The sequence below is a fragment of the Drosophila serrata genome, unplaced genomic scaffold (assembly GCF_035046125.1).
Source record: "Drosophila serrata isolate PLE 108 unplaced genomic scaffold, ASM3504612v1 contig_276, whole genome shotgun sequence".
NCBI lineage: Eukaryota > Metazoa > Arthropoda > Insecta > Diptera > Drosophilidae > Drosophila > Drosophila serrata.
In genome coordinates this window covers 8,014,532-8,032,111 of record NW_028257174.1, presented here as the reverse complement: position 1 = coordinate 8,032,111, position 17,580 = coordinate 8,014,532, and the positions used below count along the sequence as shown (strand labels likewise).

The 17,580-nt window shown below is 47.5% G+C and overlaps 2 protein-coding genes and 1 pseudogene across 34 annotated transcripts in view; 1 reads left to right on the top strand and 2 right to left on the bottom strand.

Moving 5' to 3' along the window:
* Positions 1 to 16,838, top strand: part of Nsun2 (tRNA (cytosine(34)-C(5))-methyltransferase Nsun2) — a 45,027-nt gene extending 28,189 nt beyond the window's left edge. Inside the window, exons 1-4 of one of the 5 annotated variants that reach the window (XM_086836129.1) lie at positions 13,271 to 13,391; positions 14,379 to 14,449; positions 14,512 to 16,345; positions 16,404 to 16,838. In XM_086836129.1, coding sequence (XP_086692255.1) covers positions 14,390 to 14,449; positions 14,512 to 16,345; positions 16,404 to 16,720 — 2,211 coding nt within the window. In that variant the 5' untranslated portion in view covers positions 13,271 to 13,391; positions 14,379 to 14,389 and the 3' untranslated portion in view covers positions 16,721 to 16,838. Of the gene's footprint in view, positions 1 to 13,270; positions 13,455 to 14,246; positions 14,450 to 14,511; positions 16,346 to 16,403 lie in introns of those variants that run through there. The other 4 variants (XM_086836126.1, XM_086836130.1, XM_086836127.1 and 1 more) reach the window with 4 other exon arrangements.
* On the bottom strand, positions 684 to 13,192 carry tyf (twenty-four). 28 transcript variants are annotated; one of them, XM_086836096.1, is made up of 8 exons: positions 12,842 to 13,192; positions 11,353 to 11,878; positions 10,597 to 11,285; positions 9,235 to 9,363; positions 8,181 to 9,011; positions 6,767 to 7,423; positions 2,766 to 6,723; positions 684 to 2,630 (listed from the first exon to the last, which is right to left on the bottom strand). In XM_086836096.1, exons 3-8 carry the CDS (start codon positions 11,206 to 11,208, stop codon positions 2,566 to 2,568), a joined length of 6,252 nt encoding a protein of 2,083 aa, XP_086692222.1. In that variant the 5' UTR covers positions 11,209 to 11,285; positions 11,353 to 11,878; positions 12,842 to 13,192; the 3' UTR covers positions 684 to 2,565. The 28 variants fall into 28 exon arrangements, with proteins under 28 accessions (XP_086692222.1, XP_086692232.1, XP_086692239.1 ...); XM_086836106.1 differs by having other exon boundaries at positions 8,289 to 9,011; XM_086836113.1 differs by having other exon boundaries at positions 2,766 to 6,708; positions 8,289 to 9,011.
* LOC110181982 (augmin complex subunit dgt4 pseudogene) lies at positions 13,477 to 14,226 on the bottom strand (annotated as a pseudogene). Its single transcript, XR_015272402.1, has one exon. The product of XR_015272402.1 is annotated as an augmin complex subunit dgt4 pseudogene (transcript).
* Positions 16,839 to 17,580: the final 742 nt, after the last annotated feature.

Below are 17,580 nucleotides of genomic sequence, written 5' to 3'. Positions count from 1 at the left end.
TCACATATTTTACTATTTATATACACATACACGCACACACAACTACAATACATATATTTTACATAAATACATACACATAAGAAACGTATTTTTTTGTGTTTTGTTGTTGTTTTTTAAGTAATTTATAATATTTTAGAGTTACGATTACGAATTACTGGCCTAACTTTAATTTATATTTTATATCATTTAATTTTTTAATTTCAATTCAACTTTTTCGCTTCCAAGTTTTGGACTTGGTACATATTGTTGCTTGTTTCATGCTAGTTCTTAACTTGTCTCTAAAAATTGTTGCAGTGTACATTGGCTTAGTTTGACTTAGTGACTTGTATGTATATATATATATATATCCCCTCGTGCCTCCTTCATATCAATCATATTTCTTGAATTTCTCTGGCTTTATTTTGATTTTGTTCCGCTTCCTTTCTCGAGGGACCGTTCCTTTGACATGGTTTAGAGGAGCGGGACAACACAACAGCAAAAGGAGGAAGAAGGAGGGACATGGCTGTGGGCTTACTTAATGATTTATTTACTATTCTGTTGTTTGTTGTCCCTATTCATAACTTTATATGCGTTTATTCTCAAAATGTACAGCACATTGTGTTTTTTTGTTTGTTTGTTTTATTATCATTAGCTCTGTATTTATAGGACGCTATCCCTATCTCGCTCTTTTCTAAATAATTTCCTTTTTCTTTTTCGATTTTGTATTATTCTTTCAACTTTCATCTGGTCCTCGTCCTTCTTTAAACGATTAACGTCTCTTGCATTATCAAAAAAAAGTTACGTTTAGAAATACGCGTATGTATATATGCATATATATGTAGTATATATATTCTAGATATAGCAATTTACTTGCGCTTTCTATATGCTACGAGTTCACTTAACAATTATTTTGTTTTGCATCTCTCTGACTTGTAATTCATTTGATTTCCCTTCCTCTATTTGTCTGTTCTTAAGCCTTGAAGGAGAGAGGCCCTGCTAAACGGCGGCATTTTCGTAAGTGCATTGAAATAGTTATTTCTCTTTTGTTTTTTTTTTTTTTTCAGTTTCCTTGTCTTGTCTGCTGTCTGCTTTGCTTACATTCCTCGTGAGGCTTGATTATGGCTAGCCGTAGGCTACATAGTTGACTTTACTTTTCTATTCTTAATTACTTATCATGCACACGCTCACACCACACAAACACACTCTCATGCACGCGCACAACAAATATATTAATATATATTTATGTTGGGCTCTGCTTCTCCAATATTTTCCCTGGTCGTATCTACAGTCATTGTCAGCTAATTGGAAAAATCTACATAATGATTACATTTGTATGGAGAAAAGGATAAATATAAGATTTTATAGATCAGTAATATACCTAATATAAAAATTCAATCATAAAAATTATAGGGATTTACAAAATATCCTCCCATTTAATTGTATTTTGTACAGAGGGGGAAATTTAAAGAAAATAAAAAACTTGCTTTCAGAGGGAAGATGTGGAATTAATAGAAGCCTTAGTTACAAGACCCATTTAATGTTATTAAGGACACAACAAAAGGAGATTTTAATTATACACATAATCTGATGACTTTCAAAACTTTATATTGCAGCCATTTAAATTAAATATCCGCCAACATGCGTTTGACTTCTTGTTTATCTTTACAAAGTTTGTTTACAAACAATGCAAGCAATACAAGTGTAGGTGATTATTTTTATTTAATGGCAAGTTATTTATCAAATCCTATGAGGCATATTACTGGTACACCAAATTTATCTTTTTATATTTTTAATCGATACAAATGCATCCATCATAAACATCTCTGTAAGTAACTGGCAAAAACTGCATGTACACTAGATGCGACGCGAACCCTGGACACTGATTCTTCTTAAGAACTAGCATTAGTTGTAGTTACTATTTTTTTTTTTGTTAAAAAACAAATACTAATTAAATAAAAATAAAAAAAAAACACTTCGCTTTATAGCTGAATAATTAATGATTAAAGTAGAGCGTAATCGTAATAGTAAGGTTGCCCGAAGAAGGTAAAGGTTATAAATAAACAACAAAAGCGGATACAAATGCATCTCATCACACTCACGCGCGCACTCATCCGACTTGATCGCGAAAAAGAACGGTTTGCTGATGCTATTACTTGCTTAAAATAAATATTCTTATGCTCTGTGTTCATACCTGCCTCGTCGTTACTCCATTGTTTCTCCTGCTTTTTTTATACACAGCTCTATGACCTGATCTGACCTCTTATGCTCCTTCACACCTCCTCCTGGACATGAGCTTCTCTAGCGCGGATCCCTCAATTAAACGATAGTTCGTTAGATTACATTAATTAGCATAAAAGCGTATTGTTATAGCAGTTATTTATAATGTAGGCATGGTATCGGTATCTGTATCTGATGTATAAAAGTATATCAACTCGGACATTTGTGTATGCAATTTCTCTGTGCCGCCCTCCTGTGATCCTGTCGGAACTTGCCTGGATGCGGTGCTGTTGCTCTTGATGTGGTTGCTGATGTTGCTATTTCTGATTACATTTTTTGCTGGCTTCCCTTTTGGCTTCCTCCAAGGGCCTAGGTTTCCTGCTCCTGCTCGTTATAGTAGGTAACATACTTGCTATTGACAATGGCATTCCATGCTGCGGGGTGGTGGATAACGAAATGGGTTAAAAATACACACAAAAAATCCATAAATATAGATACGATAATAGATTCAAATCATATATATATATGTATATATATATATATTTAATCGATTTCCCCAAAGTACTCACTGTTGGCTATATAGTCGACAATCAATTCCGTGTTGGACATAACCCCTGGACGCGAGGACGGCTGCGATGGCAGCACAGTCACCTCCGGGGCGGCGCCATCCGCCTTGAGGTCTGCCATAAAGCTCAACTCCTGCAGGCTCTCGTCATCGGCATCGTCATCGTCGGCGTTATTGTAGGCCATAAACACGGGCAGCGGCACCTTGGCACCTACATTGGTGGTATGATGATGGTGCGCCGCCTTGGTCCTGGTCTCGTGGCCAGCATCAAGGGAGTTGCTGCGGCTGCAGCTGGTGCTCCGGGCGGCGGCTGCAGCCCGGGCAGCGGCTATAATGGCCGCCTCAATATCGTTGCATGTCTCCAGCTGCGTCATGGCAATGGTGTTATTCGGCAGTGCCTCCTCGCCACTGCTGCTGCTGGCCTTGCTCAGGAAATTGTTGACGTGCTCCTTCACGGACGTATTAGCAGCGGCATAGATTCCGCTATCGCCCGACTGATTCGCCACGCCTCCGAGGATTCCCGAAATGGATGCCAAGCAGGCGGCACCATTTCCATTGCCGCCATTGCCGCCGGACGAGGATGATATTGAGACGGAGGACGATGAGTTGGAGGTGCTGGCCGAGGCTGATGATGAGGCCGAGGGTGTGGACGAATTAATGAGACTGGCGGCGCTCGATGAGGTGGCGGTGGCTGCCGCACTGGGCGACGACTGTGCCGCCTCTGCGGAGATAGAAAGCATATCGAGGCTGGCGGAGCTGTTGACCGCATCTGAAGCGGTTCCCGAATCGTTTAGCTGCTGATCGCTGCTGGCGCTGACATCCTGCTCCTGCTGACTCAGCTTCTCCTCCGACTCTTGCTGATCCAGATCGTGGTCCATGTGCTCCGTATCTCCCTCCAGTTCCGTTTCCGTTTGCTGCTCCTTGGTCTTTGCGGCCGATCTTCCTCGCTTTGGCTGGGCAACACCCACCTCCTGCTGCTCCTCCTCCTCCTCGTTGTCATCGAAGAGCTTTAACTCGTCTTCGTTAAAGTCGCCAAAGATAAACTCGTTGTTGCTCCTGCTGGCATTTCCATCATCGTTAAGTATGATCACCGCACGTCTGCCAGCAGTGGTTTCCAGCACAGCTCCCGCTCCCTTGGCAATGCAACTGCTGCTGACCTTGTGCTGGCCGCCGATCAGCTTCTTAGCTCCCTCGGTCTGTGTGGCAGCCGTAATCTTCTGGGTGGTAGTAGTGGTGACTGCCTTGGGCGTCGGTTCCTCCTGACTAGGCTTTGCTGGTTTCTTGCTGATGGTGATGGTGTTGCTGCTGCTGTTGGGAGATGGCTCCTTTGGCTTGGTCTTGGACTTGGCTAAAGCTAAGGCTGGAGCGGTTACTGCGGACAAAGGTGTGCCACTGGCTGTTCCGACAGGAGGTGAAGCTTGAGCCGAGGACGGTGCAGGAGATACAGCCGATGAGGAGGATGAGCCCGAAAATGCCGTTGCGACGGTAGCTGCAGCCACATTGGCCGCGACAATGGCTGAGGTAGTTGTTCCAGCTACTGCTGCTCCAACTGCTGTCGGCGGGGAGGTGGAGACGGAAGTGGCCGCCTTGTCCGCCAGCTGTTGTTTGGCCGCTGCAGCAAAGTTGTACAGCTGCGTGGCCGAATTCGAAGAGGAGGTGGCGTACAGAGACACGTTGTTGGTACTATGCCGCTTGACCGTCTTCTCCAGCGCCGGATACTGCTGGTCCAGGTTGCTGCTATTGCAGCTGTAACTGGCATCATGCTCCACGCTCTTCGACTTCATCAGAGCCGGCGGCGAGGAGGAGGAGGATGTTGTGGACGTTGTGGAAGATGAGCTGATGACGGAAGCGGTTGTCGAGCTGCTTGCACTGTTCGTGCTGCTCGTGGTTGTGGCTATGCCTTGGCCCGGGCCTGCACCTGTGCCGCCGGCCGGAAGTGTAGGCGTGGCGGTCAGGTTGCTGCTGCTGCTGCTAGGCAGCACCTGCAGCAACTCCGGCGAGTTTGTGGTCTCCGCATCGCTGATGCTGTTGCTGGGTGGCGTGGCATTCAGGCTTTGCGAGTAGGACGGCGCCGTGTTCTGGTGGTTGTTGCCTGTGGTTACCACCACTGCTTGTTGTTGGGCGGAGGCACCGCCACCTGGCAGCTCAGGGAAATCGGGTCGCGACTTGGACTTACCACCCTTGAAATGGTGCTGCATCTGCTTGTCGCCCAATGCCGATCCGAAGCCCAGGTCCAGCTCCGTGTCGCTGGCATTTGCATTGTTCATTGCCTCCTGTTTGTTCCTGGCTATATCCGCATAGGAAATGGGTGCTGGGGAGCTGTAGTTGTTGTTGCTGCTGCTGTTCTGCTTGGACTGACGCTGACTGGCGGCCTGCGCCGCGCGCTGCTTGTTGTTGCCACCTCCGCCGCCGAGGCTCTTCTTCTTGCCCGTCTGAATGGGCAGCGAGTGAACGGAGTCGAGATCACTAGAGTCTGACTTTTCCGATGGCGGCATCGACGACGTGGACTTGCGCCGCGAGCTATCCACCTGATTGGCCACCGCCGATCCGCTCCCATGATGATGATGGTGGTGGTGATGATGGTGGTGGTGATGGTGGTGCTGCTGCTGGGGCTGGTAGTGCTGCTCCTGGTACTGTGACTGTGCCTGTGACGCCTGCTGTTGCGGCTTGTAGGTGCCGCTAGTGCCTCCATTTCCATTGTTATTGTTGTTGTACGGTGTGTAATAGTGCATCCGCTGTGACATCATGTTGGACGAGGCCGACTTTGTGATTTGCTGCATGCGCTGCAAATTGCCGCCTGCATTTGCGGCCGCCGCCACCGCTGCATCATCCATGGTGACGGCGCGCTGCTTCTTTGGTTTCTTCTTCTTGGTCACCACATGGAACTCGGCGGTCTCGGACAGCACCGTATTGAGCGCGTCCAGCTCGGACATGCGCGCCAAGGCGGGCAGGGTCAGTGCCATCTTTTGACCAAGATTCTCCGGCTCTGACCAGGCGGCGGCCATCTCCTCCTGATGATCTCCCAGATACTGCAGCTCCTCGGTGCCCCACGAACGGCGTTCGCCTTTGCGTTGCTGCTGCTGCTGCGATCCTCCAGAACTGTTACTAATTCGCACTTGCACAGCCGCTGTCGCTGCGGCTGTCGACTGTTGCTGATCCTTGTTGCAGTTCTTATTAATGTCCGCCACTGAGGCCGACTTGTGCTTGCCACTGCCGGAAGAAGAGGAAGCCGAAGCAGAGGCAGAGGTAGAGGACGACGAGGAGGCCGAGGCCACGTGGTTTGAGCCATTTTTCTTCTGGCGCATCATCTCTGTGGTGGCCGACTGACGTTTCAGATCGTCCACCTCCATTTTGGAACAGCTGCGCAACTCCTCCAGCGAGTTACTCTTCTTCAGCTTGTTCTGCTTCTTGCGCTCCTTTTTGCGCTGACCGGCCGCATTGCTACCGCCGCCAGCATTGTTGCCGCCATCGTTTTCAATATACTTGACCAGCTGCTCGACCGGATCCTTGCCGCGATACCCGGCCACTGCCACATCCACGGTCCATGTGGTGGTGTTGCGCTCTTGCTGTGACTTTTTCTTTGCCTTCAGCTTGGTGGGCTGCTGTTGTTGCTGCTGCTGGGGCACTCCAATTCCGGATCCTATGCCCATTCCAGCTCCCGCCGATATTCCGACAGGTGCCTGCTGCAGCTGGCTGTTGATGGACGCCGACACAGCGGCCACTGCCATGGCCGTGGTAGTCGTGCCAGTGGAATGCAGCGTAGACACACTAGTCTGGCGATGGGCTGCCGTAGAAGAAGTGGTTGCGCTGCCGCCCATTGTGGTGGTAATCAAGGCTGTGAACTGGTTGCCATTGTTCCCATTACTGCTGCTGCTGCTGCTGCTGCTGGTGGCTCCGTTGCCCCCATAGCTATCGCCCAGGGCGTTACCGTTCTCGTCCAGCTGGCGCTGCAATGTAACAAGCTAAATTTTATTCGTAAACTAATGATCAAGGCAGGGAACTCACCGTCGTGGCCTTGCCACCTACAGTAGACGCCGTTGCCGCTGTGGCCGTGGCGGTAACCATACGACCGATCTTAGCCGGACGCAAATCTCCAGAAAGCGCCTCCGATCCGGCCGAGTTGCTGCCCCCGGAAAGGGCCGAGGTTGAGCCCGAAGTAGAGGCCTTACCGGCCTCCATGGCAGCTGGCGAGCCAGCACCGCCGCCGTAAACTGATGAGCAGGCCGTATAATTGTCATTTAGCGAAACATAACCGGCCTCCACCTTGCGCATCTGCTCCTCGAGACCGATATCAAATGGTCCGATAATGGCGGCAAGGTATTGGGCCTGCAGCTGCAGCTTCCTCCTGGCCTCTTCCAGGACGGAGAAGTGCAGCGGGTCGTCGATTAGGAACTCTCTGGTACCGCCACCGGTTACTTTGGCCACAGCTTGTTGCTGTTGCTGCTGTAGCTGTTGGTGTTGCTGTTGCTGCTGCTGCTGCTGCTGCTGATGCTGCTGTTGCTGCTGCTGTTGCTGCTGTTGCTGCTGCTGTTGCTGCTGCTGCTGTTGCTGCTGTTGCTGCTGCTGCTGTTGCTGCTGCTGCATTTGAGGGCCACAAAGGCTGTCAAGCAAACTCTTCATCGAGGGATTGGCAGGCTGTGCATTCTGTGACGTCTTCATTTGCTAATCATGTTCAGATGGGGAAAAAGCAGGGGAATTAGTTGTGATTTTATGACATTTCTCGAGAAACCATTAAACACTTCTCCCCATACAAATGTGTACACACATAATAGACAAAACACAACTGGGAAATAAATAAAGTAAACAATTGTGAAATTCTTGGGGTTCCTATAACTTGGCAAAAGCACTGCAATATGACATTAATTCCTCCTATTTGAATTACAATTCGATTGAAACTTAAGTCTTCAGGTACATGTTTTCATATAATTATAACGTTAAATAGCTAATTTGTTGAAAAGTTAATTAAATTTAATCTTCCAAAAGTAAGTAATATATTAATTTGATGGGAAAAGGCTTCTCCATTGCCAACTGACTCTATTAAGTATACATTTAATGGAATGTTGGCAAAGGTTGATTTTAAGGCGAATGAACAAGGTTGGAAATAAATAAATACCAAATATTTTAAATTCTAGTTTTCTTTTTCATGCATATTGAATTGCTTTAGCTAGCTTAGTTTATTTCTTTAAAAAAGTGCTTTTTATCCATCGATGCTGTCCAATAATCTGTAAAAATTAACACTCGGCTTGGACTTATTATGAACGCTACAATTTAGTAATACATAATTGAATTAGTCACTAGAGTGGGAAATTATTGATTATAAATTAGCTGGGATTAGGGACTAGGCATTAGAGAATAGGAACAACTGACTACCGTCCAGAACAGTGAGCCAACTGCCTCAATTTGATCTGTCTCCTCTTACCACCTGATCCGACTGCACTGATCCGTCCGTTACTTGGAGGGACCTGGCTATCTCCCACAGTGTGCCATCCATATGTACGTCCCACTCTCCTAACGTATCATTGCTTACCTCCAAGAGGTAGTCGTTTGGGACGCCTCTACAACGGACGCTCGTGGCAGTGCCAGTGCCGGTGCCCGTCTCATCCTCGTCCATGTCAAACTGAATGCCCGCCTCCGGATCGCGCTCGCCCAAATGGCTGGGCAGGCTGCTGCAGCTGCCAGTGCTACTGCGATGATGGTGCTTGGTGCTAGCTACCGATGAACCGGATGATCCGGACGCACCTACCGCCTCCAACAGCTGAGCCTGCTGCTTATGCTGCTTGGCATCCATTGCAGTCGGCTCAAAGTTAACGCTACTGGGCAGGCTGCCTCCTTCCCGCTGACGCCCCGAGACAGTTGGGTTCTTGATCTTCTTGGAGACGGTGGAGAAGGAGGAGGTGGCGTTTTGGTTGTGCTGCTGCTGCTGTTGGCGGCGATTGGAGCGGCCACTTAGCTGGTAATCACAGTTGAAACGTTGTGTTGCTGCCGTTGCCGCCGCCGCTGCTGCTGCTGCCGCCGCCGAGGTGGTGGCTAGCTCGCTGCGGTGGGCTGCCTCGACGAGATCCTGCAGGGAGCCCCCCTGCTTGTGCCGCTGGGCGGTATCGGAAGAGCGGTGATTGCCGTGGTGGTGCCCCGCACTACTGCTGCTGCTACCTCCGCCGCCGCCGCAGAGACCGGCTGGATTGAGTGTGATGCAGGTTTTGATGGCACGATAAGAGATCTCCTCGTCGTACTCAGCCTTTTTTAGCATTTGCTGTGAGTGTGACACAGAGGTGGAGATGAACATACATATGTAAATGTTAGAAATGGCCAGACAATTCCCGAAAATATGTTTGGGGGGAAATGAAATCGGGATAATATGGGATTATCCAACCTTCACAGTATCGAGGGGGTGTTCTGCGCAAGTGTGTGTGTATGTGAACTGACACCGCTGCAAGCCTGAAAAGTGGATGGAAAAGAGGGACTGCGAAACTCACCAGAAAACGCTCGCTCTTGTTTTTCCTGTCGCCAGGATTCCGATACCAATAGGCCTCCTCGAGAAGTTTCTTCAATGATGCGTCGTCGAGATCATTAAAATCGCTATCTTCCCAAGTATCGTACTTTGTCTGCAAAACGACACAAAATACATAAATTAGTTTTATTGCAAATTTTCTGCATTGACACACACACACTCATGTACACATTTGCGCATCCACAAAACACGGAATAGAATCGAACTTAACCTCAACAATGCCGCCAATAACTGCGCAAACAGCTTACTTATAAAAAAAAAAACCAACAGAAAAAAGAACACTTGCACTGCCCAAAGGCTCTTTTCCAACTGGTCGAACAATCCACGTTCGGTTAGAGGCGGAGAGTTAAATAAATAAACTATGTTGTATCACACAGAAAAAAAAGGGGGGAAAAAGAATAACAAGGAGGAAAGAAGAAAAAACGGGAATAAGTGCGGTTTAAGCGGCGGCTTGTTCTGCTACTGTGTTTTGTTTAGATAAAACTGATTTGCGGTTTAATGTGCGTTTCTTGTGACACCAGATACGAAATCGGAAAAGTTGTTCGGTTGTCAAATCCAGAACTTTCAACAAAACTCATATTGTGCTCTTCTTCTTCCTTATTACTGTTTGGCGACTGAGCACATTCCAATACCTAACGGTAAAATTCCGAAAATGAGCATTTCCGTTGAAACTGCCCAAGTGCGACCGAGATAGTTAGTGTGCTAACATCATTGCAGCACAAGCTCTATTATTGTAAGCGTATTGGTGTCTTGGATTTCAGAAAACATTAGGGTGATTCAATAAATTAGAGTAAAGGAGTTTTATAAATAAAAAAGAAAAAGTGCTACAAATGCATTTTTTTTAATAAAATTAGAAGTAGTACAAATTTATATATGTATACTTCATAAATTCAGTTAAACTTTAAATTTGTAAGCTATTTAATTTTGATTTATATATCGATAGAAAAATTATTAATCGGACAAGACTGAAATTTAAACCCAATGATAATATACCAAAAAATTCATAGTTATTAGTAAATTTGTTTAATTTAATAAGTAATAGGACAAGAGTAGTAGTGATTATATTTTTAAACTAGAAAAACATCAATGTAAAATTGATTTTTACGTGTAAAGAAAAGTATTAAGAGACTGCATTTAAACTAAGAAAAAACGGACAGACCGGATATGGCTACATTGACTCGACTATTGATAAATCTACATAATACCAAAGAAACTCTCTCTCTCTTAATTGTGCTGAAAAATTAAAAAAAATACCCTTTTGCGAGGATACTTTGCTCCACAATGGTAATAATAGAAAATATGGGTTTTATTTGTTTTATACACTTACCTTTTTCTTCTTCTGTCGTTTGCCCACATTCTGATCGTCCTGGGTTTTGCCCTTGGCAGTGTCCCCGTACTTTGGCCGCGACAGTTCCGACCTTAAGACCTGAGAGAAGGCTGATTCTTCGGCTCCGGCCTCAACTTCCGATGCCGCATCATTGGCGGCGTGGTTAGTACTATGGCTATTACTAGGAGAGGAGGACTTCTTGGGATCCCGGCCGACAATATGATTTGTAGCTGAAGGGGCAGCTGCTGTTAAGGCTCCCTGACCCTCGTCTGCTGTCGACTTGGCTAGTTTGGTCGCCTCCTGCCTGTCGTTAGACACTGTCTCCTTCTTCTTTAGGTTCTCAATTTCCTTGTCCCTGTCCTGTTCCACGTCCGCCTCGTTCTCAGGCTTGGCCCCATGATGAGACGACATCATGGTCTTGAGCTGATCCTGTGAGAACGGTGTTGGCGTTGTCTTCGTGGCGGTGGTGGTAGTAGTACTCTCGCTCATCGTTCCAGCGGCAATCGAGACGATGGGGGTGTCCGGTATGATCGTGGGCAGCTTATTAGCTGCTCCAGATCCCAAACGCTCCGCCGATATGTCCGTTGATGACGGCGTTTGTTCATTGTTCATCTTTTTTCTGGTTTTTGTGGTATGCAACGAAGCAACAAGCTAGCAAAACAACCAAATGCCATTCGAAGTCCTCGAATCTAAGATAAAATTATATTTTGTTAATTAAGCTGATGGATAGGCTTATCTGAATTAGTTAATACTCACAAACAGTTGCCGTAGCTGTATCCGGTACTGCTGATGCTCTGAATCCTTCGCTGTTGACTAGATTTCCTAGGAAACGCAGCTGTAAAGCCGCCGTGCGGTCGCCACCGCGGCTGCAAGTGCTCTGGCGCTGTTGCTTCTGCTGTCGTCGCTAGTGGTTCTCACGCGGATGCAAAGATGCCGAAAGGCCAGGAGGCCAGCAGGCCAAGACGCCGCGAGGCCGCGGCGCAGCGAAAGGGGGGGAAAGGACAAGCAGCGGAACGGCAGCGGCAACGAGACCTCCTATTGCGTATCAGTGTCTGCTCCTGCTGCACTTGACAGGCCACTTGTCGTCAGTCGTCGCTCCTTCCCTTCTCCTTCCACTTTTTTCACTCTGTCCGTGGCATTTACGTACGTCCACGTTCGATCCGAACACGAGGATTGGACTGCTTGCCTGCCGGAGCACGGAGCACGGTATTCAAATCCGAAGCGGTGTACAGGAGTCGTTGCAGGTGCGGAATACGGAAATGTGTGCGCACGGAGTAGCTGCCTACAAACAAAGCGGAGGAGGGCAAGGGTGAGACACAGTGGCACACAAACGAAACGAAACGAAACATATATTCTGCACGGCTGCCTTGCCTTGCCTTGTTGCTGTTGTTGTGGTTATGCGGATGGCGGATGGCGTATGACGAATGGCGGATGGGGGGTGGTGTCGGTAGCGTTGGTGGTATTCATAGGGATGATGGTTGTGGCGGTGACTGGAGGGACGGAAGGATGTGTGGATGCCTGTTCACTATCTGAAGCAGTCCTACTTATGCGCTGCGACTGCTTATTTCGCCAAAGAGCTTTTTCTCTCCATTTCTAATCCTTTTTCTGTTTTCTTATTTTTTGTTCGCTTCTTTTCCCAAGCCGCGCAGTGTTGCCAACGGTGGTGCTTGATGTGCCCCGTTTGAAGCACAGAGTTGTCTATTGCCCGCAAAGTGCTGCAGCGGCGGTCGGAGGTACCTGGCCCTTTAGCCCCAGAAATACCTGGTAATCTTCGATCGCCACGTTAGAGCAATGGGACACAGTTTACAGGTTTATTATCTTGCCTAGGGCGCACAAGCACTCAAAGCCGACGCGGACACTCTCTTGTAGATGCACACTCAAGTTGGCAACTCTGCCGTGTTGTCAGTGGCAACACTAGTGCAAAACACGTCATTTCACTCAGTTTTTTTCTGATTCTAAACCTCTGGAACCCCCTCCCTATAAAGAGAACACTTTTTGGGACGGGTCTATGTATGCAAATGCTTAATTGATTTGTAATCGCGAGCCTGCACTTTACCGTTTGACTCAATTGTTATTTACCGATACATACGCCAGGAGGTGACAGCTGTATAACTTTCTGCGCACTCACACACACTCACGCACTCGCCTCGACACACGCACACACTCTCACTCACACACGGGCACAGGTATGCGGACTGTGTACATTTTTCTGACCTCGGTTCGACTTAAATTAACTCAGACGCACATCGATAAGCTGCATTCATTTGTGGCTGCGAAAACGCGCAATTGTGCGTTCTGCAAACATTTGTCTATTGGCGGACGCAATAAATTGTTTAATTGCACAGGCAGATGAAAAACTCCGACAGAACACTTTGGAATTGTTGTTGTGTTTCACATAGAGATGTGAAAAATATACGATATATCGATAGTTTATATCGTTACATTTTTATTGCCGAAATATATAAATATCTATCTGATTTTATGCATTTTCATATATATTTAACTATTTCTTTCTTTTGCCAGTTTCTCTCCTTCATTTTGGGGAGACGGTAGCTTTGTTTACGGTTATAGCTAAATATCGATATGCTTGCCAAAAATATCATTGTGTAACCAGCTCTAATTCAGCATAAAAAAGAGGAATGCTGAGAGGCGATAGGCAAGCGTGCGCCTGTTCACTATATCTGGTCACACTGTGCGTCATTGCTCATCGAAATTTTCAAACCGCTGATGTCAGCGGACTTTTTTTTAGTATGACAGCACTGAAATTCGAAAATCAGCTGGAACTTATTGGAAAGGTTACTCGATAACACTGCTTACGGATAAATAACCCAAATCAAAACAAATTAGGGCAAACAAATGTAAATCAACCACAAATCGTAGTTCGATGGAGACGTCTTCATTAGGTGTTTAATTGGAGAAAAATGTTAAGCCTGCAAAGTTATTTATTGTGCGCTGGCACCAGTTCGCCCACCATTTGGTCCAACGCCCGCATTGTGTTAAGCTCGAATCCGTTTTCCAGTCCGTCCACCGCCTTTCCCAGGTCCTGCAGCGCCTTCTGGATCTCGGCAAACTCCTGCTTCTGTCTGCTAAGATGTGCGCGCGGGTTGTGGACGGTGTCCAACTGCTGCTGGCACTTATCCACAACGCTGGCGTTCAGTCTAGCTGGATGCACATCGCTGCCAACCCCTGTTCGCAACTTGTTCAAAACCTTGATGGTCTGGACGGATTTTTCCTTATCTACGTTATCGAAGGTTTTGTCTATAGCCACACACATGCCGACGCACTTAACTAAGCGAATCAGACGCGTATACTCCTGCTGGTACTGGTACTTGGTGCCGATCCATTCAAGCGCCTTGTCCTGGACCTTATTGTGCACACTTTCGGTCTCTGCCTGAAACCGGCACATGGCCTCCAGGTTTAGCAGATGCTGAATGTCATCCATGTCGGTGACTATGTAGGACGCCTTTGTCGGCAGATCCATTTTGGAAATTTCGCCCCAGGATTCGGGACCCGAATCCGAATTTCGGGTTTGATTTGCTTGGCGGTGGCTGCTATCGATTACTAGGAGTTATGGCGTGGATAACTTTTTTTATCCGGATTGTCCGTACCTGTGATTGGCAAAATAAAATATCGATGTTGTCGATGGTTATTAATAATCGGTAGTTGGATTTTGCAGCTCTACTCCTCGGGCCACACTAAGCAACACGTGTTGCCGGCTGTTTCGATTTCGTTGCGCTTGGAAAATAAATAAACGTATCGTTTTCCGAAACTTATCCCCACAGGAATTTGCCAAATGCCTCGCGTCAAGAAACAGAATCCCTTTGCTGCTCGCAAGCGCCAAAAGCGCGAGAATGTGAGTAGATTCAAACTTGAAAAAGGAAAACGCACATTCATTCTGTCGGATATTTTTTACAGGGTCCGCCGCAACCAGACCGCCGCGCTTTGCCGTACGAGGAGATCAAGCGCGACAACGCCTTCTTCATTAAGTACTATGATCTGCAGAAGATCTGCTCCACTGAGGATGAGTGGGTGCAGTTTCTCACATCCATACGCGATAACTTGCCAACCACGTTCCGGGTGACGGGCTTCAAGGACGAGGCCAAGGCGTTGCTGGCAATCATCGAGTCGCAGCTATTCACCGAGTATGTGCGCGCGGTAGCCGAGCTGCACCAGAAGCCGCCAGAGGAGGTGGAGCGACCGCTCTGCCTGCCCTGGTATCCCAACGGCCTGGCCTACCAGCTGCATCTCACACGAAAGGATATCCGCCGTTCGGAACCGCTCTATCGGCTGCACAACTTCCTTATAGTCGAGACGACGGCGGGTGGCATTAGCCGTCAGGAGGCGGTCTCCATGATTCCTCCTATCGTACTGGACGTGAAGCCAACGGACAAGGTGCTAGACATGTGCGCAGCTCCCGGATCCAAGACGGCGCAGCTGATTGAGGCGCTGCACGCGTCACCCGAGGAGCACAAGATACCGCCGGGCTTCGTTCTGGCCAACGATGTGGATAACAATCGCTGCTATATGCTGGTCCATCAAGCCAAGCGCCTCAACTCGCCGTGCCTGCTGGTGACTAACCACGACAGCAGCGCCTTTCCCAATCTGCTGACCACTCAGCCGGATGGGTCCCAGGCGATCCTTAAATTCGACAAGATCCTGTGCGACGTACCCTGCTCGGGCGACGGAACGCTGCGCAAGAATCCGGACATCTGGCTGAAGTGGAACCTGGCGCAGGCCTATAATCTGCATGGAATTCAGTACCGGATCGTGCGGCGCGGCGCCGAGATGCTGGAGGTTGGCGGACGTCTGGTTTACTCCACCTGTTCGCTTAATCCTATCGAGAACGAGGCGGTACTGCAGCGCATACTCAAGGATGCTGATGGTGCCCTGGAGCTGGTCGATGCTGGCCATCTGGTGCCGGGCCTGAAGTACAAGCCGGGCATGACTGACTGGAAGCTGGCCACAAAAGAGGTGGATCAGGTGTTCGCCAATTTCGATGAGGTGCCAGAGAGCCTGCACACCATTATACGGCCGGGCATGTTCCCACTGCCCGCTGAGGAGATGGACAAGATTGGCCTGGAGAAGTGTATACGTGTTCTGCCGCATCTGCAGGACAGCGGTGGCTTCTTTGTAGCCGTTCTGGAGAAGCGGCGTCAGCTTGCCTTTGAGAAGAATGACGTTAAGGAGCTGGTGGCCCAGACTCAAAAGGCCAATGAAGCCGACACGACTGCCAAGGAGCCGCAGTTGGACGAAGAAGGCAAGCCCATTGAGGAGAAGTCCGTGCCCTGGGGACCGCAACGCAAGCGCCGGCGCCTGCACGGCTACAAGGAGGATCCTTATGTGTTCTTTGGTGAAAACGATGCCGATTATTTGGCGATTAAGGAGTTCTACCAGCTGGACGGCTCCCTTAACCAGCGCTGCCTGCTCACCCGTTGCCTGACCGATAAGAAGAAAAATATCTACTATTGCTCCGATGTTATCCGGGATTTGGTGTTAAACAACGAACACAACATTAAGATCATTAATACGGGCGTCAAGACATTTGTGCGCTGCGAAAACCGGCACACTGTACATCCGTATCGCCTGGCCCAGGAGGGCCTTCAGACATCTAACGCCTTCATGGGCGCCAACAGGCGCATCGAGGTGGAGCGCGACGATCTGGTTCTGCTGCTGAACTGCACCGATCCCACAAAGCCGCCATCAACGCACGAGCTCAAGCAGGAAACCCAACAGCGCTGCAAAGAACTGGGTGAGTGAATGAACACACCGTCATGTGATATAATACTTAATCCCTTCTACTATTTCAGGTGTGGGCAGCTGCATCCTCAAGTATGTGGACGAGCGTTTCACACTGTTCGTGGTGGGATGGCGCGGAACCTCCAGCCTGCGCGCCTATGTCCACAAGGACGAGACAATCCACATTCTCCGCCTGCTGGGCGCGGACCTCACCAAGTTCGAGACCAACAAGTACGAGGAGGCTAGAGCTGCCGCGGCTGCTGCAGTTTTGGCTGCCACAGACGCCGCCAAGGAAGCCGACGAATCTTCCGAGTCTGGTGAGGGTGCTGCGGCCGCTGCATTCGCCGGTGGATTAGAAACCGAAACCGAGGTGACTGCCGAGAGCTAGTGCTTCGTGGGAAAGGGCGGAGAAAGTAGCATTTAAGAGGACCAATATTCACGTGTATAATAAGTAAGGAAACATATGCATATGTGTCTAAAAAATTAAATATTGCTTTGTAATATTACAATGGTTATCAATTATTTTTATACCCTTGCAGGGTATTATAATTTCAGTCAGAAGTTTGCAACGCAGTGAAGGAGGCACCTCCGACTATATAAAGTATATATATTCTTGATCAGGATCAACAGCCGATTCGATCTAGCCATGTCCGTCTGTCCGTTTCTACGCAAACTAGTCTCTCAGTTTTGAAGCTATCTGAATGAAACTTTGTAGTTACTCTCACTCGTATATACATATGTCGGAACGGGACGGATCGGACGACTATATCATATAGCTCCCATAGGAATGATAGGAAAATGTTTACAAAAACAAATTTTACTTTTTCAGTTTTCAATAGAATTGGATCAAATTTGAGATATAGCCATTTCACTCTACAATTTTATGAAAATCGGACTACTATATCATATAGATCCCATAGGAACGAACGAGAAATTAATACAATTAAAAATTATAACTTTTTCGGTTTTCAACAGATTTTCACCAAATTTGAGGTATAGCCATTTTATATTAGTCTTACATTTTGTTTAAAATTTCATGAAAATCGGACGCCTATATAATATAGGTGTAGAGGAAAAATGCAAATCTGTGAATGTAAAACTGCAAATATAATATGTATAGGTGAATGAAATGAATGCAGGTATTACTTCATTGTTTTTTTTAACACAAATATATATAATTTATATTGTATGGATTCCTATTCATAGAAGTTCTATCTGCAAGGGTATATAAACTTCGGCGTGTCGAAG

Bases quoted from the DNA above. Each gene is read 5' to 3' on its own strand.
- tyf (XM_086836096.1), bottom strand. From the start codon at position 11,208: ATGAACAATGAACAAACGCCGTCATCAACGGACATATCGGCGGAGCGT. The intron at 9,012-9,234 runs GTGAGTTTCGCA...TCACACTCACAG, and splicing joins ACAAGAGCGAGCGTTTTCTG to CAAATGCTAAAAAAGGCTGA. The intron at 2,631-2,765 runs GTGAGTACTTTG...ACCACCCCGCAG, and splicing joins TGTCGACTATATAGCCAACA to CATGGAATGCCATTGTCAAT.